Genomic DNA, 22500 nt, shown 5'->3' with positions numbered 1-22500 from the left:
GGCTCAGAACGCTGGCAAGTCTACGTTGATCAACTCAATGGCTAGATGCGTTGGGGACAAAGTGAGCCACTTAACAGAGGCTCCTATGCCGGGCACTACTTTAGGGATCATTAGAATGGAAGGAATTCTCAGTGGGAAGGCTAAACTGTGTGACACACCTGGTTTACTGCACCCTTACCAGATCACAACGAGGCTGACACGGGAAGAGCAGCAACTTGCCCATATGAGCAAAGAACTGAAACCTAGGACATACAGAATCAAGGTTTGTGATGTTAATTGTACTCTCTTATCCATTTACTTGATGGAATTGAAGATACTAGATTGTTTCATTTTTTTGAGTTACATGCAATAAAACAATCTGATACAGTTAGGTATCTGATTAGTTATCATATCAATTGTTCACATCATGAATGTTTGAGAGCTTAAGAAAAGGACATTAGGCTAGAGACCTGAATTTAGATATTGTTGGAAAGGGACTAACAACTTAATTTTATGATGTTGTAATTGTTGCTGAAATAAAAGTGGTTATTGAAAGTCTAAGTCGGCGTATTTTCACTAGAATCACAATGTCAGTAAGCAATACGTTAGAAGGTTATCATCTTGCTCATTAGAGTTTTGTGATCCATGTGCCTACAAATTGGCTTCTTAATTTGCTTTTGGTGCCTAGTGAACGTTACTTGGAAATAGCATGAAATTGTTTGTAAGAAAGCTAAAACAGAGCAAATATAGTCTCAAACTACATTGTCTTGTTATCCATGAATGGTTGGATTAGTTTGAAGTAGAAATGGCTAATGTGCTACAACTACAACAAAGTGTGGCACATGCTATTTGGAATTAAATGCCAATAAATTCTATACAATGCTACAAAATTGATGATATGTAGATATTTGAAATTATTTTTAGCTATGTTAAATACAGTTTTCTCTAGTTTTCCTCTATCCATGACACATTCAACAGGTGAGACCAATGCGCTAATTGGCCAGATTGTGAACTTCAATTTTGTTACTCCTGAAAAAGAGAATTACAAGCAATTTGAAAATTATTTGGTGTTGAGGAATATGATTAATATTAGTATATTGATGTTTAATGGGGTTGTGCTGAAAATTAATCACCATGATTTTTTTTCTCGAATTCTCAATGGATGTCAATCCTAAGAAGTGATCCTGAGAGATCCAATATCTGTTGTTAGAGTTAACACTTTCTTTGCAGGAAATAGCTACTAATAGGTGCCTAGAACTTCAAATTCTGATAGAACTTCCCTCATGTTGTGATTATATTATTATGAATGTTTATTTTCATTTTAAATGTTCTATGCTAAAAGCTAGAAAGATAGCCAAAATGGACTTAATTGATGTGATTCTTCCTATATATGATGAGTAGTCTTCCTTCAACTAAATAATCAATCAAGAATTTATATCTGCAAAATTCCACCATGGAAGGTGCCAAAGGATACACCACTTTAAGAGAATCTGTTAGTTGCTAACTTGCTATTCAATTTGTAGATTTTGAACTACCTTGAATTGTTCAAATAATGAGTTTTAAGGTGAACCTTATTAATAATTAGGTTCCGTTGGCTTCACGTGGATGATATGAATTCTTTGTTTCTATTTTCACTGGAGAACTAATACTGAACGTGGATAAATATCCATTTGTATTTGTGAATATATGATGCAAATCTGGTTAGTTTTTTTGTTGATTTTACAAGTACTCATGATATAAAGTTGAGTTGTTTGTCTTTCATGGAAGCGTAGGCCTATTGAATTGAAATCTGCTTGATTCGCAATTACATTTTATAGCTTGTCTTAGGGAGAAATTTATGTTCCTAATGTGTGAGAAAATGGATGTTGCCTTTTGTTGTCCACACTTTTTAGACTAATAGACATATTTCATCTAGTTTTATTGTTTTGCACTGATTCTTCCAGCTTCTTTATTACAGGTCATTATTAAATTCTTATGATTAATCTTATTGGCCTACTTAAAAACAGTCGCAACATTCTGTTCATATTGGTGGCCTTGTGCGGGTAGGCATCGAGAAATCATCAGTTGATTCTATCTATCTCACTGTGTGGGCTTCGCCATTTGTTCCTCTTCACCTGGGCAAAACAGAGAATGCAGCCATACTGATAGAAACCCACTTTGGTCAACAGCTACAGGTATTGAAAAAAAATATCATCATTGATTGCGTGTTTATGGATATAATGGTATCGTACATTTTCCCTGCAGCCTCCTATAGGTGACAAGCGCGTCAAGGAACTCGGTATTTGAAGAAGCAGGATTTACTCATTCAAAGATTGTTTTTGAGGCAGATAGTGAGGCTAATAAACTGAAGCACAGCAAATTAGAGAAGAAATTGACTGGATCTGTTGCAGCTTCTGGAACGCTGGATTAAGCAATTGGTATGTGATTATCGTTAAGCTGGAATCACAAAGAATTTTTCAAGTTAAATGGATGTCCATGGTGGTTTTTGGGTGAGCCATAAGCGCAACTAGAAAAAGAGTTGTGTGATTAATGTTGAGTTTCTGTAACCTTTTTCGACATGCATTATTTGCAGTAATCATATTTTTCCAAATGAGATTATGATTTTATCTTAAGTAGGATGTTAAACGGGTAGGCTAAGCTAAATGATGGTCAAACTTATCAGTTTATTTTATCACATGTGTTGAAACTTTATTTTACAAAATGCTCTTAGAGTGTAAGATTTACGTAAACTAAGACAATGTATCAAATCATGCATTCTCCACCATTGCAACATTGAATCAAAGTGTTGAGTCAGGTTTTGCTTGCTTCAACTGAATTGAATATTTAGTTATTTCAAGGATGATTTATGTCAAATTAATATTATTGTACTCTTTTAGAGTTAATTTATATGTTTTTGAAAAAAATGATCATTTTAAGATCATTTATTTTAAATTTATATTATTCTACTCTTAATATTCTTTTAAATTTATTTATGTTTTTTTCTCTTCTAAATATTCATGTTCTTGAGGATCATTAATAATTTTTATATTAAAAGTGTTTGATAGCTCAGCCAAAAATAATGAATATTTTAAATTTATATTAAATAATTGCACTTTAATTGATCACACCTGTAGGAAAATATTGAAGCATCTATGTTTAAAAAAAAATAACTTGTACAATTATTCAAGATTGATAAGATGAGCGTATCCGATAAATTATAAATTTTAATTTAATCATTTGTCAATTTAGAATCAAATAATAATATTTTGTTTGGGAAACTAATAAAAAAATAATTTAATACAAATAGAATTTAACATGTTTTCCTTTTAAATTAGATTATTTATTTTTTTAAGTTAGATTTATGTCTGAATAAATATTTTTGTTATAGATAATTAAGGTAATCTTTTCACTATATAAATTTCAAATATTGCATAATTAAATAATTAAATTTTGGTACTTGATCACATAATCTATGAAGATCATTTAATAAACAATAAACTCGTTAAGATTTACATGGCAAAAAAATATAGAGAGAGAGCTAGATAAGAAATCATATTTCTAGTTAAGGTGAAACTATTTAAGACAATTGGGTCGACAAACTTGAAGAGTTTTGTCATTTGACATTTATAGGAATTTATAACAGTTAACTTATATTCTTGTAGGTGTAGGTAACATGCGACTGAGCTTATAATCGATGTAAACATAATCAGTAATCTACCTTTAAGCTCGTCATTCAAATATTACATACATCAATCAGTCAAAGATAATAAAAGTTCAAAAAATCAATTAACATGTATTTATTTGCTCAAAAGATTAAGTTTGTAAATGTTTTTGGATTCTATAAGAACCAGTAATATCCTATCCCTCTCTAAACATTTGACCAACAAAATATTACTCAATAAGGATGAATAGCAATTTTTGAGGATAAAATTTCACCAATTAAACTGATGAGAAAGTAGACATATAGAATAAATAACTTCACCTTCCCACAAGCTATTTTCTCAAAAATTGATTTCATAAATATTGAAATTTGATGAGAAAGTAGACATATAGAAGGATGAATAGTGATAAATTTAGTCAATTAAATTGATGAGAAAGTAGACATGTAAAAGAAATAACTTCACATTCCAAATGGTAAGACAAGAAACAAGATTGTATACTAATTTTGAGGATATTTGGTCACTTAAACTGATGACAAAATATCCATATAAAAAAAATACCTTCACGTTTCCGTAGTCACACAAGAAACAAAAGTTTACACAATTTTCTCATGCCAGAAATGATTTCATAAATATTGAAATCTGAAACACTAAATTGCATGAAAGATACATCAAGAAATTATGCATGAGAAACATGTTAGAATATCAATTGCTTGACATGTAGCTAATATGATATGTGATTAAAGTCATTAATGAATTTTGATCAAAATTTACTAATAATAGTACTCATATTGATGTAATTGAGTATTGTTAAAATCTGAAGGATGCAAGGAATTCATTGGTGGTATCTTAGAATGGGTATAAGGAGACTATGTATCTCAGTGAGTTTATGTCGAAAGCTCTTAAAATTGTATAAGTTTTAAAAATTCACAAGATGCAATCCAAAGTATGAAATTTAGATTTTAGAACACAATTAGACTCAAGAAACTATAAAGTATACATTGGTCCTAATTTGTGTCGATTTTGAAGTAGCTAGGATTGTCAATGAATTTTGACAAGATTCATTATTGGGCAATGAGATCTTAACTACAAGTAACTAAAGTCTGTAGAGGATATGGAGCTAATTCAAAATAAAAAAACCATAGTAAAAAAGACTCAAACCATATATATTTATCATTAACTTTTGAGCAATAATTTAGTGATGATAATAATATTTTTGGAATAAAGAGAAGGAGAGTGTCAGAGTCACAACAATTTAACCTTAAAAAATTTGCTTTTAGAGAAGATGATGAGTTAGATCATTGACCTTGCGACGTTATATAAAACAATGAAACTAATGCAAAAATTGAAGAAAGAAGATTGAGAAATCAAAATTACAACCAAAAGTCAATTAAGGTTTTAGTTTCGATCACGAATGTGTGAGAGAAAAAGTAAAGGATTACATCAGGAATATTATAGAAATATAATAAATGAGTTGATAAAACAAAAATAGGATGCATAATTTGATCAATAATAAAATTTAAACACATGGTTCAATAAAATATCATATTTTAAATATTAGTGAATTCCATTGGAAAATTCTCAAGATTGTACGTTTTATAATAAATTTAATTTATTTTAATAATCTACCTAATGACTATAATACTAACTTATGACTCATAATCCTTTTGAGTCTATTGCTTTATACTCAGTTGATATGTAGAGGCAAAGGTATACGACATTCCAAGGATTGGAAGCTGAAATTACAAGCAAATGCACCTTATCTCACTAGTTGGTACCTTGACAATGCTCAGATGAAGGGTCCAATAGAAACACATTCTTCTTGATATCTGGAAAAAATGTGTTGTAACTAACAGAGGTCATCAAAGCTTTGCAGAATGTCCATAAGAGTTATGATAAATTTAATATGTTTAATGACCCAACAAAAGCTATTCAATGAATATAAAGTCCATTGATGGCACGTAAGCACAAGAGTTACATTTTGAATCCAAAAGATCCGACAAACCTAGCCTAGTAACTGTGCAAAAGAAACGAATCGATTTAAATGGTAAGAAATTCTTGATATTTAAGTTGGAGTTGAAATATATATATGATATTCAAATTTAATTCAAAATTTAAAAATATAAATAATTTTACTTGAAACTCCATCAAAAATAAAATTCAAACTTGAATTCAATTTGAATTGTTTGAACTATGATTTAAGTAGAATTAAATTATAATTTAAAAAAAATAAATTTGAATTCAGTTTCAGTTATTCAAATCGAGCATATTCAAATAAAAAATTATATAAAGATAAAGAAAGTTCAATTCGCTAGTGACTTGTGAATAATCAAATAAAATATTATAAATTTAAATTTATTTTGGAAAATTTTATTGAGCATGTTCAAATTCGAATTTGATAATTTGCACCCTTAACTGCAGCCCAACAGAAGACCACTTCGACAATTTGAGTTGAAAAATATATACGATATTCAAATTCAATTCAAAATTTAAAAATATAAATAATTTTACTTCAAACTCGATCAGAAATAAAATTCAAACTTGAATTCAATTTGAATTGTTTGAACTATGATTTAAGTAGAATTAAATTATAATTTAAAAAAATTTACATTCGAATTTATTCAAATCGAACATATTCAAATAAAAAATTATGTAAAGATAAAGAAAGTTCAATCGTTAATGCTTTTGAACAATCAAATAAAATATTATAAATTTAAATTTTTTTTGAAAAAATTTATTGAGCATGTTCAAATTCGAATTTGATAATTTGCACCCTTAACTGCAGCCCAATAGAAGACCACTAAAGGTTCGACAGAATGCCTAACAAAGGTCTAGTATGGTCCAGAACGTCCTTTAGATGCCCATGAGATTCAACTTGCAGTCGAAACTATCGACAGCCAATCAGAATGTCTAAAAGAGACCAAATAAAATAATAAACCTTAAAGACAATTAAAAGTATGTAAGTTGGCAGTTCATTAAACATTTGTATAGATGGTCAATTAATTGCACATTACAAAACCAAGATCCAATGGATCGCTAACAAAGGCACGAGTAGTATCACTTACGGCTCGCTAACAAAAAAAAATGATAATCCCAGTAGCCACATCTCTGGGGGTGGTCGGTCCGGTCCCACGGAAGTTTCCCATCGACCACCAGGGTAAATCGGGAAGCGCATACGGCGGCCAATCCAGATGTACAGCATCCTTTGATTGTGTTCCCCATTTGGAGAAAAATTCCTACAAATAAGCCGTAGCTGGGGATCGAACCGCGGGTCCCTGAGTTACAACTCAGATGTCCTACCGTTGCACCATTGCCCCGGAGACTTACGGCTCGCTAACAAAACCAAGATCCAATGTAATTAGTGCCTCAAAATGCCCGTTTGACCCACAACCAGGCCATGGAAGGTTGAATTGTATGTATCACTTACGGCTACATGTTAACGTTTTTAGTCCAGCGGCACATGTAACCCAAAACAATATCACTAAAACTAAACAAAATCATATAAAAAGTCATTATACTTGTTTAAAGAAAAATCTAATTACATGCATGATCACCATTTGTCTCACTGAATTTTATCAAATTGGCCATCCAAAATTTCACAATATGTAAATTTTAAATTTATGAAAGGCACGACGGCATGATATTTATTAGAGGACGCCCTTCACCATTAGAATGCCCAACATATATAACACTCCATGTAAACCCTTCACAGAATTATTCTCATTCCTGCATTATTTTGCTTGTGTATCATTAGGTTTTCCAACTAAATAAAGCCGTTTTCGGTCAGAATATAACTTGGGAGCAGAGCCGGGGGCCGGGGCAGTTGAATAAGAGATGATAAATAGCGCAATGCGCGCGAGTTTGGCCGGAGACCGATGGGTGGCTGTTCTGTGGGAGTTGGATGCAAGCATGGCGTGGTAGTCAAGGCCAACGCGGGGCTCGTGGACACAACACTGTGAGGGGAGAAGACGTCGTGTGTGCATGATCCTGTACAGGGCGGTGCATGCTGGCGGTGTGGCCTAGACAAGCGCTCGGTTCGGCTAGCTTTCCTCGTCGGCGAGAGGCATTGGTTAGGATGCGAACACCTCCGACATGGACGGCGAGCGAAGGCTTAGTCGATGGGAAATCAGGGAAATTAGCCGATTCTGCAGTGTGCACCCGGCCTTTGTTTTTGGAGCGACGCCGGTTGGGAGGCGAGATGATGATTCCGACGTCGACGGAAAGATTGCAATTTTACTTTTGATATTTATCTTCCAGTGTTATAAAAAACAAATATCAACTATATCAAGTTAACCGCGGAAATAACGTAAGACGACAGCAATTAAATGTTGATCTTTATTAGTGAATGCTGTTAAATAAAACGATTCCAACGTACATACCAACATGAAGCGTGTTCCAAAAGGAAAGTTTGAGATAATTGTTTCATTGACAAAGGTCGCATGCATGCAGTAGTGTCAAAGGTCAACGACAGTTATTGTACATGCACTGCCTCCGGAAGACTAAGCAGACTAGTACTGGTATATAAGCTCCTTGAAGGCATCACTATTTTGAGCATAATATTTAACCTCCGCCTGAGACACCATTCAAATTCCAGCATGAGTACTCTTCAAGTAATGAAACGGTATAGCAGGCACCAGAAAAGGATGCACTCTTAATAAACATAAAACACTCATACAGAACAGATGCACAATGTGACATGGTAAAGCCACTTGTTAGAGTAAAAATTATCTAATAATTGCTGTAAATTGCAACATATTAGCTTGCTATTGTGACTGAAACAGTAATGACAATCAAGTTAGGTATTCATTAGGAACATGTTTCCCATAATACGGCAAGTATCACAAAACAGGTGTGATTAACCAAGTTAGAGGGGCCAAGGTCTAACAATACTTGGTTTCTCCTACCATTTTAAACATGTGAGGTTTGGAACTCTAAGATATTGGCTTTAATACGATCTTAGATTTTGATTGGGCTAACATTATCCCAAAGCCTTAAATTGTCAATGACTTAATTCATATATTTAGGACTCCACAAACTAGATCATTATCTAACATCTCAACAGATGATTTTGCCAATAATAGATGCTTATATGAATTATACCACAAGCAATTTTTAGTTGAAATGCTCCCATGAAAGTTAATTACCTGACGGATAGCAATAACAGCAGTCACTAGTTTTTCACCGAGAAATTCAATCAAAACCTTGTCTTGAGAGAGTGCTTCTACAGCTTCAGATAATTCTTTTGGCAGCCTCCCAAGTTCTGAATCATGATCGGAAGGATTTGTTTCTGTACCACAAACATCCACAGAGGCTTAAACAGTGAATAACCCTCCTATTTTGGAACAAAGAACTGCAATATGAATACAATGTTTTCCTCTAATAGATACGAGAAATAGACATTAAAAGAGTCTAAGATAACTTGAATAAACATCAAACAGAATCAGAAGACAAATTTGATCATACCAACAGGTTCGGGCAATTTAAGCTTTCTCCGAAGGCCATCAATTCCTACAGCAACTATAACAGCTAGGGCCAAGTACGGGTTTGCACACCCATCAAATGACTTAATTTCGAAGTTGCTAACAAGATCAGCAGATACTCCAGGTGGGCATGCAGTCCTTATTGGAGCTTCCCTATTCTCTTTTCCCCAACAGTGGTAAGCTCCACTCCAAGTATTTGGTTGAATCCGATCATAACTACATTAATAAGGGATAAGAATTTAAAAATCATATTGAAAGCAACTGAACGACATTAATGATGAGAAATATTGGACATAAGCAAGAGATTTATTAAAAGTTTTATGGATTAAGGTGAATTCCACCTCTTCTTAATATTATTTTTATATGAGAGAAAACCAAGCACCAACTGCAGCCACTAACTCTGCCCTACTAACTATTATGGAGCAGCAGCACAACATGAAGCATCCTCCTTTTCTTGATGATCTACCTTAATTTTTCATATTTGCATCGAGCATTAGAACGTGCTTAGACAATTGCCATATAAGTTACTATTAATTGTTTATCTCAGAGAAGTTGGCACTTCTTAAGTGCTATAGAAACATTTAAAAGATTGCATCAATATCTTTTACTGGGTACACCTCTAAATTTAGTTTACAGTAATGATGATATAAATCTTGGGACAGAAATGGTGCTAGGAAGCTCGAACATGAACGGTACAAAAAGCATAATTACGAGAGGCTCTGAAACCTAGTTTGTATAGAATACCCATTAGAAATATAACCTACTTGATAAGGTCCAAGAATTTTCTGTTGGATCAAAAGCTAGGCAATATCTAGTATAATTTTTCTTGGACTTAGCCTAGCTAGTAGATGAGTTAGCAGTCAGAAATTAATCACCTGCCCATTGGAGTATTTTATGAGAAACCAAGATGTAAAGCTACAAACAATTCACAATTTGTTGTGTTGTTAGTTGGACAATAAACAGCACATGCATATGATGACAGAGTACAAGAAAAACTTCAACAGATGAAGCAACATATTAAATAGAAAAGGAATTTGCTTGAAACCCAAAATGCTTAAAACCTGTATCACAATGTCATGTTGCTGATCTACCTGTTAGGAAGTGGAGCAGTAAATGCAAAAATTGAAGGAAGATGATAATAAACTCCTGCCATGAACTGTTCTCCAAGTTCTGACATTCCATGCCGAGTTTTTGATAAATTAGATCCCATAAACACATTTCTCCCACTCTCCCACAAACTTAAATGTACATGAGAGCCAGAGCCAAAGTCATCTAAGCGGTACCTATACAAGGAAATAATACAAGGTTCAGCAAACATCTCTCATATGCCATAAATATTACCTTTTCATGAAAACATTCAAATATAATTTTTACAACAAATGAAAAAAAAGAGTTTGCATTTGCAAAATTCTAAAGCATAGATGTTAATAATCTATACACTAAAGCATTCTGCGAAATACACAAACTGCAATAATCTTCATCCAACAAAAATAAGCAAAAGAGTTATCTCCCTCAAGAAAGCAGAAATACCACAATCTACTAGAGACAATGAAATGGTAGTAGGTTTCTGCTAGGATTGTAGTTAATAATGGGTCAATTGATAATATACATTCTAAAGTGCTGTCAAGCTTATTAACTTTCACACTCATAGATTCATATACTATTTCTACACTTATGGGGGGTTTTAAACAAAATGCACCCAAAATTTGTATAGTCCAATTCCAACTTTTTTAAATTGGAGAAATTACACATAAATATAACTAACCTATGCAAGAAAACTTTAATTTTGTGACTATATTAACTCACTAGTTGGGCAAGTCCACCTCATTGACTTTCAAATTCATCCATCCATAGGAACTGCCACATGGCAACAGTGATGCCATGTTTAGCTATTTAAGTTTCTCATGACTTTCTAGGTAAAAGTGGGAATCACACTTTTAGGCTTTCTGGTTTAAGATAGCCATGTGACATCTACTCAGATGACCAATTGGATAAATAGTGATATGGAAGTGGCACACCAGGGATAAATTTGTTACATATTTAGAGCTTGTCTAGAGTTATCACAAATATGCTTTCTGGATATGTTTTTTACATAGTCCTAAGTTGAGCATATATTTAAAAATCTTCAAAAGAAGTGAATTCTGGTAACACTAACTTCAAGTTAGAGATGAAGCTCAAGGTTTCTATTTTTGGATTTTCTAGAAGGGAAAAAAAAGAAGAGCAAAGCGAGATGGATTGAACACTGAATTGTCTGTATCTTTCATCCTTGGCAAGAATCATGAAACAATAGAGAAACATAAATATTCTTAGACAACTTTAAACAAAATATATAGTAAAGTCTATATACGGTAAATGGATATTTTTTTTTATTTTTGCAATATACAATTGGATACAGTCAATTAACTTTTCTGAGGTCATAAAAAGCTTGCTCGACCTTACTTTCTCAGTCATATTTGATGATCAACACAAAATGCTGCAACTCATTAACCCTCTTTAACAACATACCAATCTCTCTTTGAAAACAATTTCTTCAAGACTATGTATTTCATCTGTTTGTTTGTTAACTTACTTTGGAAGGAAGGTTGCCAGCAATCCATGTTTTCTTGCAATAGATCTAATAACTTCACGTACATAAATTAAGTTATCAGCTGCAAGATTGGCATCTTTATGCCCCAGTGATATCTCAAATTGGCCTTGTCCAGCTTCTGCATGAAGCTATCACAACAGAAAGGTTAAGAATAGTTTTGCTCAATAAAGAAACAAGAATTACAAACTCAATCAAGAAATTAAAACAAAAAAAAAAAAAATAAAAAATAATGATTTTATTTCAAACAAGATACATCCCTGACCAACAGATTAGGTGGAACTTAATTACTTTTACCAAGTTTCATGTGAATCCATGAATTGGACATCAGTATCTGTTGGACTCATGCAGGAGCTATAACTCAACAATCGTTTAAAGACTACAAACGTTGTGATTTGAACTAACAGAGGAGACAATTGGGCATGACCAAACTATCCGAGTATATTAATTGGATCTTAACCATTCATTAAACTATTCTATGTAAACATAAAATGTAACATTATTAGTCTATGTTAACTTGACTGTCAAATCTACCAGTTAGATGGACAATGAACTTGCTAGGCTTATATACAAATAATATCCATCCAAGAGTTTTCAGCAACAAACATCTTTTTATATGAATACATTATCGAAATGGCATGGTTGTATTGAACCTAAGAAGATTATAAATTGAATGGTATTCACCACAGTAGAAAGTTATAGTTGACACTAAACAAGAAGTGCATTAACAGACAGGCCTGAATGTCGAGTACAATGCAAACACTACCATACAATTATTTTTGCTTAGACGAAAATTTTTAGTTATAAATTCCACAAGCAATAAACTTAAATCTGGTGTGAGATATAGGCTATTAATCAATTCAACAAGATGTTGATACATAGACTGTTGGTACAGGTTAAGACACTTGAACTTTTTATCTTAGCAAAACTCGAATTGTTAAATGAATTCACAGGTGAATATATACACAGCACACATCAACAAGAATATCTTTCCTTGATAACAAAAAGAGAGGGAGAAGATCTTCATGAGCTCAAATAATACCTGTTCAACTGCAATGCCCAGGGCTTCAAGAGCAGAATTGACTTCTTGCAAAATTGGAGATGCAGCATCAAATGCTGAAGTAGAACAGTACCTTGTCTTGTCAAAAGGAACCCACCTTTCTTTGTCATCACTGTAATCTCTTTATTTTAAATTTCAGAAAGTATAAGCATCCATAGCTTTTCAAAGAGTTCAACAAGCATACCTCGATACATTTTTTAGAAGATAAAATTCATTTTCAAATCCTGCATCCATTGTCTACAGGAAAAAGGATACATTAGTCTGTAAAAATTAAATGCTCTGTTGACTTTTAAGTTTGCAGCTTACCAAGTTAAATTCATCCATCAATATTCTTGTTGATCTTCGCAATGCATTTCTTGGACAATATTCCCAAGCTTCAGTAGCATTTATTTTCATGTCACCAGTACCATTTCTTCTTGGTTTGCCCTAAGCAGATATTTATCAAATCTAAGTGTAAATGATAGTTGATCAATTGCCATTCAAAGGAAAGGAAGCTAGTTAAATGATAGAAGCGGTGGCAATGGATTGTGCCAGTGGCAAGCATGGCCTAGGCCCACCTAGGCTAGCCAGATTTTGTGTTGCATTGAGCCTGACCTTTCTAGGCCATGCTTGTACTAGCATGAAATGTCCAGACGTCTAGCCTAATTCAAGCTCAGGGGCATCCAACACCCAGTTTGAGCTCATTCGGTTTCCGCCAAGGTATTTTTTATCTTTAATTTTTTAAAATAATAAAAATACAAAAAATAATAAAAAATTAAAAAACAAAATTTTAAGAAAAAAATAGAGATAAATATTTTTCATTTCATGATCAAATATTCAAAAGTTCACTTTCCCACCGTAGTCCATGCATATCCCTCTTTTTAAAACCCACCCTCTACCATCACCATCCATTTGCATCCAAATGTGAGGCTTAAGGCCATTGCATCCAGATCTAGATGACTAGAATATGTAGTCCTTTAGTCCCATGACCATCACATCTAAAATTGAGGTGAATGGTGACAATAAATATGGGTATAAATAAAAGAGGGGAGTTGTTCAACTACTTCAACCTTAGCACGCCAAAGATATTGGACTTTGTTTTTTTTATACATTTGATAATATTAATAGTATTTTCATTAAGTATTATTTAGAAAATAGAATCAACGATTATTTTCATTAAATTTTAATAGCTAGAATAAAGCTATTGGAGAACTTAACATATAAGCTTTTGGAGAGCTTTAGGCATCAGATAACACATGAAATTATTCTCTAAACTCAAGCGCTAAATGCTCAAAGTCTCCAAGCTTGGATCAGGATTGAATGCTTCAACTCAAGCTCTTGGTAATGTATTCTTGTCTAGCTCTTATTCATATCTAACTTTCGTACATATCAATAAGAGTTATATTGTTTAAGAGAATCCCATTTTGACTCAGATTGTAAGATGTTTGCCCTATTGCATCTTATAAAAAGGTGGTTTTAGTGAAGCAAATTGCAGTGACACATCGGTGTACCAAGTTATTCTGCACTATTCTCTTTGATGACTTAATATCTAATTTATAAAAGCAACGGAAACCAAAATGTATACCTGCTTAAAGTTCACTGTTGCCATAATTTTAAGAAAATGACAGGTAAAGGTTCCATACCAAGGAATCCTATGCTTTGTTGACAGATCAGGTATAAGTCTTATCTCACCAACAGCTGTTAAGTTGGTCCCATCAGCAGGACCATCACAAAATGAGCACATACCCATTGATGCCATAGTCAAACCAACTCCTGTGCTCTTGACGACTTCATAAAATCTACTGACTGGTATAACCTGAATATACAATATTTTTATCATATCATGGAAACAAAATTCATGCGCTATATCTGTTTGCAGAGAAAAAAGGATTTAAACATACTATTTGCATCCCAAGTTATTCAATAATAAGGGATCTTTGCTCTTTTAATGTATGAATATTGTAGGTTATAACATTGCAGCAAGAAACATCGTCAGCTACAAAATAAATGTAGAATAATTCAGATAAGGTTTTTCAATGATCAACCTCCTAGATATTGTGACCAACTTTCCTATTTGCCAGGATATTTTACCAATAGCTAATGAGGAATATTTTCTCCTTAAAAAAAATCAACTATTTCTTTTTCATCCTCTTTCCTTTTGTAGGGCCAATGGCGATTGTCCATCTATATTTCTTTTGAACACTATAAGTTAAACTGTTAAGAGAGAAAGATGACAATCTTTTCTTAATTTCTTCCTGAAACGTAACCAGAGGACTATGGCATCAACATTAAAAAAACTAGAACATACAAGGTAACCATAATCATCATTAGAAAACTAGAACATATGAGGTAAACATACAAAAAAACATTACCACAGATGATGGGTACAAGAATATTCATTACCCTACATCAGTTTGTAACATCTATTAGCAAAAGTATCTAACATCAATCATTATCATCTTTTCTCTATAAGGATCGTCTTTAAAAAAATTAGGGTCAAATCTAAATATATGGCAAGTATAAGGTAACATAAATAACCTGAAGGACTGTAAAATGACATGAAAATAGGGGAATGTTGTAATTTGTATCTTACAAATTAAACTAGTATATGGAAAATTGTTCATCATTGTTATATAATATGCAAAAATAAGTTTCTCATAAGGATTTAACATGAAGTTTGAGAAAAGAAATTCTTTATCTGTAAGTATACTTTAGTTCAAATAGTTCAAATAGTTCAAATATTCTTGGCTTTTCATTTCACTAACAAAGAAAATTTACACAATCAACCAAGTGACAGTTAACACTTTATTGACAAGTAATTATTATAATTGAAAAACACTTACACGACATCTGTGTTGAGCTGATGCATCTACCCAAATAATACGAACAAATGCAACACCATCTTTATATGGTGGAATCTTAGAAATCACGTTCATAGAAACAGCACTTTCGCTTTCAATAGAGCCGACAACACCATTAAATTTGTATAGCTGCAAAGAATTCCTTCTAAAGATATCCTCTACCGCTTCTAATGACTCAGAAACAGTAAGATCGCCATCATCACATGCTCTTGCCAGAACATTAAAAACTACTTCGCGTGCCCACTTTGAACCTAACAGGTTAAACAATAGACAAGAGCTTCAAAACAGAAACAGAACATGTAGCATATCAATGTTTAACTAACGCGATGAGAAGCAATAAGGATAACCATAAGCATGTCTGTTTAGATCATATGGTGCCCACTCAACAAATTAATTAGCTATAATCAGATGAAAATATGATTGCCCTAAAAAATCCTGTGCATAAGTTAGACTCTTAGTCTTTCACAGCTCAATCATACTCCATCAAGGATAAGCAGCCCCTGATTATAGATTTTATTGAGCATTCTAATGCATGAAGAATAGGCATTTGATAATAGTGCTGGAGTTAAGATTGCATCAGCACTGCTTGTTAAAAACTAAAATCTTCTATAGGATCAAGCCCAATAAAGAAGATAATCTAATCTTCCATCTCAAGTCGCCTATAAATCAGCAATCAGGTACCTAAAATCCAAAAGTAACTTACATGAGCAACAAAGGAATCTCAAGCACACAAGAAAAAAGATCAAGAGCCATTAACATGGATTGCCCTAGGCCTATGTTCACAAAGAGCATCCACATCTCTATATGACATGTGAGCAAAAGTTGAGATAAAAAAAAAAGAAAAATTAGACAAGCCCAAGTTTTAAAATCTCATTCCAAGCAAGAGCTTCAATGGTAGACTGAAACAAGACAATTTCAAAACCTTGTCAGAATGCCAATGCATAATGCTTGTGTTGTAGGTTGGAGGAAAAAGATAAAGAAGAAGAAAATAAATAAAATAAAATAAAAAAGAGAAGGCAAGGTTTCAAGTATCACTCAATGCTGGAGTTTTATCCCCATCATAAATGGTACAATTATTACAATTATGGCACTATGTTCTGCTTATATTCAACAAAGTTTAGCATACATTGAAGCATGCTAATACTCTTTCTCTTATTTTATTAACTTGCAAAAATAAGAATATGGAAACTTATTAATTGAATTAAATTTTATCATACAATGTCACACTGCTCACCACACAATTAAATATGGTCAAGGATGTCGAGATAAATTTAGATGAGTTTTACCCATTTAACCACATTTCACTTTGATTTTCTAAATATGCTTTTGTATTGTTTGCTTTTGAACAGCATTTTATTCAAGATCATGTAGAACTAATACAGAAACTAAGTCGTTACATAACCAAATCTCAACATGGTGCCACAGGTCATGATATTTGTCCCTATGTTTTACTCTCATTTTTGCCCTTGTTTAATCACCAACCATAGGATTGTTATTGTAGAATTCATTGTCTTTGATGCACTATCTTGAAATTTGGTCTATGATTCAACTTAGTTTAGCTCTATAAAAATACGGGGCGTTACAACATACTTTACATGAGCTTTGGAAGTAATACAACTAACCTCAACACAAAAAGAAATAATAACTATCGCACTAGAAATGAAGCACAAAGATACTGTTTTTTGGTTCAATGTTATAAAATATACAGGAAGAAATCAAAAGTATCTGATGGTGTAACAAATGAAGGGTGATTCATTCTAACATTTCTAAGGGGAAACAAAAATCACTATATATTCTAACATTTCTTGAGACAAACTAAATGTAGAAACTGAATGGAAATTAAAATATTAAATCTAGGAGTAGATGAATTGCTACTGGCATTGATTTATATTATAAAATTTAGAGCATACCTAAATAAAAAGTCTCCGGGAAGGCATACCCATCAGAACTGAACATCACCTACAGGTATATTTCATGTCATTCATAGGACATAGTACTCAACAATCATCAATCTATAACAAGAAAACAAAAGAAGGAAATTCAACAACTAACCTGTGTCCCACTGAAAAGTATGTACAAACACATCAATGAAATGTCATTACATGAGTTATGTTGGATAGAATGAGCAATGTATTCAGCAGTGATAGACTATTAGGAGTGCAAACATTTAGTTTTAGGATTATGTCAAGAGAGCATCAGCTTTAAATTTTCCTTTTTAACAATACTAGATGAAGTAACCTGTCAGAATCTATGTGATGATCTAGATAAAATAAAACGAGCTTAAGTTGTGGCAAGAAACTTTAAAAATTAAAGGTTTTAAGCCAAGTACCACTAATGTTCAATATGTAAATAAGTAAAAAAAAAGGAATAGTTACATTGGATAGGCATCTGCAAGTAAGTGCTTTAGATAGCATTGATCTATCATTCAAGGAGGATATTGATCAATATAAAATTAGTAAAATGGAGACAGAGTGATTAGAAAACCTTTATAAGAATACCATACAACTAGTTATGCTTTATATGTCAATTTGCAGCTCTAGTACTTGTCTATTCAACTACACCCTTGGATTGATTTGGAAGAGTATTAGGTCTAGATTACACTAAGTAATGTTGATGTCAAAAGGAAGATTACATTAAGTGTACATATTGTAAATTTCAAGTGTACAAGGTAGGGACAATGTGTTAGATTGCATCCATTTCAAAAGCTTTCCAAAAACATCTTCAAAAAATTTTTGTTCATCCCTTGGATCTTTTCCAATTGTGATAAAAATTAGTTCTAATGCATATGTTATTAACTTACCTATGATTTGAACATTGGTTCAATTTCAATGATGAAAACTTCCTACTCAGTTATTGGTTTGCCTAAAAGTCACACTCCCAATGTCTTCTTGTTCTCCCATCCATGACTCAACTCTTCAGATCAAGTGTGTTGTGGAAGCTTGGATAGCAATAAACCCTCACAGAAGCATCAAGAGGTATCTAGTTCATTGATAATTTCACGATATCAATAACACTTGGATTACTGTGTATGATCTTTGACACCTTCCTCCTGAGCTACCTACAAAAATGACGCAACAACCACCTAATCCATCTATAGAAGCGCTCCAATTTTTCACTTATGTACAGTGCCACAAATCCAGATTTAGAAAGTCTCATCTCCTTAATCGATGGAATCAAGTTCTTGGTGGGGAAGAATGATGTGGAAAAAAATAGAATATTTGAATTTTGAATTCCAATTCGAGTTATTTGGTAATAATTTGAGATAGTAGGTAATTAGTCTATTTTGGTTTGTTATCTTTTATTTTACATAGTCAAACAATGGCAGAGTTGTATTTCCCGATTTAGATATTTGTTTCCAAGGTTTCATTAGGATTGAGTGTGCAAGACATAATCTCCACATAAATTTTAGCTTTCAATCAATAAGATTTTTTCACTTTCACTTGTTGCAGTTCATACTAACTTAGCCTCCATTCTAAATCAAATAAAAAGTGCATTATGCCATAAGGATAGATACTATTTTACTATATAATCCAAAGCTAACAATCCTTCAAAAGTGAACCAAATGAGAAACTCCCATTAACTATCATTCATAAAGATACCAAGTTAATTTAATATCAATATACTACTAGTTGAAACTGCAAGATTAAACTCAATGATTTTAAGCCATGGTCAAGTGATCCTATTCTGTCATATATGGTGCCCAATAGAGTGCATGATGTCACGTAGCTAGGAAAAAAAACTTACATATAAACAATTATTTTAACCATTTTTAAAAAGCATGAAATCGTAACTACAGACAAGAAGACTTACCTTCTTTATAGGTGCTAGTTCTAAAAGTTCTTTCATGGAGGCAATCATCCCTTGCACACTAAGTTTTGGCACTGCCAATCCAAAGTCAAGATAGATCTATAATGAAACATAATTAGTAACAATAAATAGGAAAAACCAAACATTAAGATCTCCTTTACATAGATTCATAGTCAGACCTGGGAATAAACTGAAGCAAGATATGAAGCTTCTTTGGAAAATGGATATGATGCATGCAAAAGAACAATTTTCGATTTTGAAAATCTCTTGTCCTCAAGAACCTTTCTCAAGTGCAGGGGGTTGCTTAGTCGTAAATCCAAATCTTTGTCTCCAAAGCTGAAATTTGAAAATAGAGTTTAAAAAAAACAATTAAGAGATATTTAGTACAGCATACAAATAAAACCTCTCAAATACATGAGCAGTAAAATTGACTGATATTTGATGGGTGTAGGATGTACCTAAAACATACATGAGAGAGACCGTGCACAATACCCAATACAAGATAGACAATAAATTGGTGAATTGTTTTTAATATGCACTAATCTTACTGAGCAATAGGGGTAAGAATTATAAGTGAATTTGAAAAGGACATTTAAGAGGTAATGAAAATTTACTGTAGCAAGATTTTGCATCTTACCCTGTGTGAATTTGCATAGGTAAGTCATATGACAGAGCAACTTCCAAGCTACATGTAAATAAAAAATCTATGAAGCTCTTATTCTTGATACGGACAGGTCTGCCAGCTGAAAGCAATTGAAAATAGTAGAATCAGTAACCTAAATTTCATGGTGCCATCCCACATACATGAATCCAAATAACAGATACCATACCAACCATTTAAGTCTTCCAAAAGACCCTTCTCGGCATCAGATTTGCTAACCTCTGTATCTATTTCTAGACCACTTCTGTAAGCAGCAATGCTTTTCAAGGCTACAATTCTTTCAATAACTGTAGAAGGCAAGCTCAGGAAAATAGAAAAACAAATGGAGCACAGAGTAACAAGCATGAAGCAGACAAACACAGGGACAACGAAAGAACAAGATATCAAGTTCAGAAAAAAGATATAATTTCATCCTTGCTAGAAATTCTTCAATGAACAATTCAATTGTCCACTCTGATGTCCTGTGAGCATCCTGAAAAATAAAGATTGTGAAATTCCAAACCTAACTAAAATCAAGCCTGGAAAAGGAAAAGACAGCATAGTGAACCAATGATGAAAAAAAATTCACAAAAATGCAATCTTGGTGGTTAGAAAATATTTCTTGTGTGCCATTTGCAACTTTGCATTCTATTAATATGATTGTAACTACCGGATTGCAAAACCTAAAATACAGTAAATGATCTAAAGTCTTCTCTTATTTCGGCAGTTCAATCGCAGACAAGTTCGTAAAAAAAAAGGTAAAGGATCTAATTTATCAAAAACTGTAGGTGTCAAATTGGGATTATTTCTTGGAATTTAACTCAATTTCAGTGGTTATATAAATTTCACACAAAAACAACAATGTAGTAGCGAACTGGAAACATTTGTGAATACTCATTTCTTATCAAATTGAAAAATATAGCTATTCTGACTAAAAAGACTTCATGTGCATCAAATATTTCGTATTCTAAGTGATTAAAGTCTTAAGTGTCGTAAATGTCATTCTCTAACATGATGACATAGGTTTTCACAAAAATGGCCACAAGGTCAGCAGGATTCATTAAAGAAACAGAACAAAAAACTCACATCATTAAGAATTGTTTCAGCTAAATGCTCAATTCTCAAAATTCTGCCAACCGCAGGAACAAAAGACTTGTGCCACTCCCAGTCATTCATTTTATCAAACTGAATTCCATCATCAAGAAATATTGCAGATAGATTGGCAGCTCCAAAACATTTTGCACTGATGGAAAGTAACCCTGAAGATTCTCGGTGATGTTCCAAACTACTCAGCGAAGCCTCACAGCCATAGAGTGCAGCTAGATCCCTCAAACTCCTCTGCATAAAATAGAAATGATAACACATACTGTTGATGTAGGTAAAAAATCAAGTCATCAGGGAAAAGACAAGTGGATAATTCAAGCATTTGGCATAGATATAGTCAATGAATTCACATTATCACATACCATCTTTGCAGCATTTCACATTGAGAGTGCAGAAAAAGACAATTACACACACACACACACACACACACACACACACACATATATATTTCATGATTGGTTTGCTAGTTGCAATTTTTGTTCTCTTTGCATTCAAATTAATATAAATTTTAGTATATAATTTCTCATGGCATTATATATGTTAATGCAATTCTTAATTTAGAGCAAGTTAAAATTGTTTAATTTCATCTAAACAAACTAAACTATTAGCTACTAGCTACTTTAATTTGAAGGAACAATCAAAGAAGAGATTTGTATCCATCAGCTAGATTCATTTATTTCATCCAGTCGCTAATACAATTCATGTTCAATAGAACCTAGATTACTCGAATACACTCATCGAATTCCATTCGTCCACAAATGAGAAAGTACCGTCTATATCAAGAAATTTCTTTAGTAACGTTAATAAATAGAGCATATGGAAAAAAAAATCAGCACAATAATTGTGTGAATGATATTTGCAATTTTAGAAGGTCATGCTACACAATTAACCAAACAAAGATATTTGCAATTGTATGAATGATCATTGAATCGAACAGCCGACGCTAATGGAGTGAAGTGAAAGCACAAAAGATGAATTCAAGAAAGAAAATGGTACCTTGAAGGAGAGAGTATGAGGGACCAAGGGTAAAGCGTCGCCCTCGGCCTCGGAGAAACAGCGCAGGAAAGGGAACGACGAATGGATGTCGACCAGGTTGTGGGCGTGGGCGTCGACCGCCGACACAGCCTCCACAGCCGCCTTCAGTTCCCTATATTTATCCTCCATCACCGTCGCCTGATTCTCTCATCTCTCTCTCCCTCCTACTTCGTCTTCCCCGGGCGATGCGAGATGTCATGTCCAACGTCACTCCGGACTACCTAGTCTTCTACCATATCTGTAGATGTTTCGCCGCTGCATTTTCAAAATGCGTGAAATATATTTACGAAAAAAGCGAAATATATACACATTTTATCGAATTTTTGGATTTTA

At 33.1% G+C, this 22500-nt stretch overlaps 2 protein-coding genes and 1 pseudogene across 2 annotated transcripts in view; 1 reads left to right on the top strand and 2 right to left on the bottom strand.

Annotated features, from left to right (window-relative positions):
* The window catches only part of LOC141837131 (GTP-binding protein BRASSINAZOLE INSENSITIVE PALE GREEN 2, chloroplastic-like), a 7088-nt pseudogene extending 4699 nt beyond the window's left edge, over positions 1-2389 (top strand).
* A 5626-nt stretch (positions 2390-8015) lies between these two features.
* Positions 8016-22310, bottom strand: LOC141838690 (protein fluG-like). Its single transcript, XM_074726237.1, is given in 19 exon segments — positions 8016-8188; positions 8762-8904; positions 9081-9313; positions 10189-10380; positions 11667-11812; positions 12724-12853; positions 12926-12978; positions 13048-13142; positions 13145-13167; positions 14364-14536; positions 15564-15832; positions 17492-17540; positions 19392-19487; positions 19568-19724; positions 20026-20131; positions 20223-20338; positions 20454-20521; positions 21115-21366; positions 22129-22310. Coding segments are annotated over 19 exon segments (2532 nt in total). The 5' UTR covers positions 22297-22310; the 3' UTR covers positions 8016-8125.
* A 64-nt stretch (positions 22311-22374) lies between these two features.
* LOC141837130 (protein fluG-like) overlaps positions 22375-22500 on the bottom strand; it is an 8492-nt gene continuing 8366 nt past the window's right edge. Inside the window, exon 10 of the mRNA XM_074724587.1 lies at positions 22375-22422. Coding sequence (XP_074580688.1) covers positions 22375-22422 — 48 coding nt within the window. The remainder of the gene's footprint in view (positions 22423-22500) is intronic.

This window comes from Curcuma longa, chromosome 11 (assembly GCF_044706935.1).
Source record: "Curcuma longa cultivar G26 ecotype Majalengka, Jawa Barat chromosome 11, ITB_CL_G26_1.1, whole genome shotgun sequence".
NCBI lineage: Eukaryota > Viridiplantae > Streptophyta > Magnoliopsida > Zingiberales > Zingiberaceae > Curcuma > Curcuma longa.
This window is presented reverse-complemented; position numbering and strand designations above follow the sequence as displayed.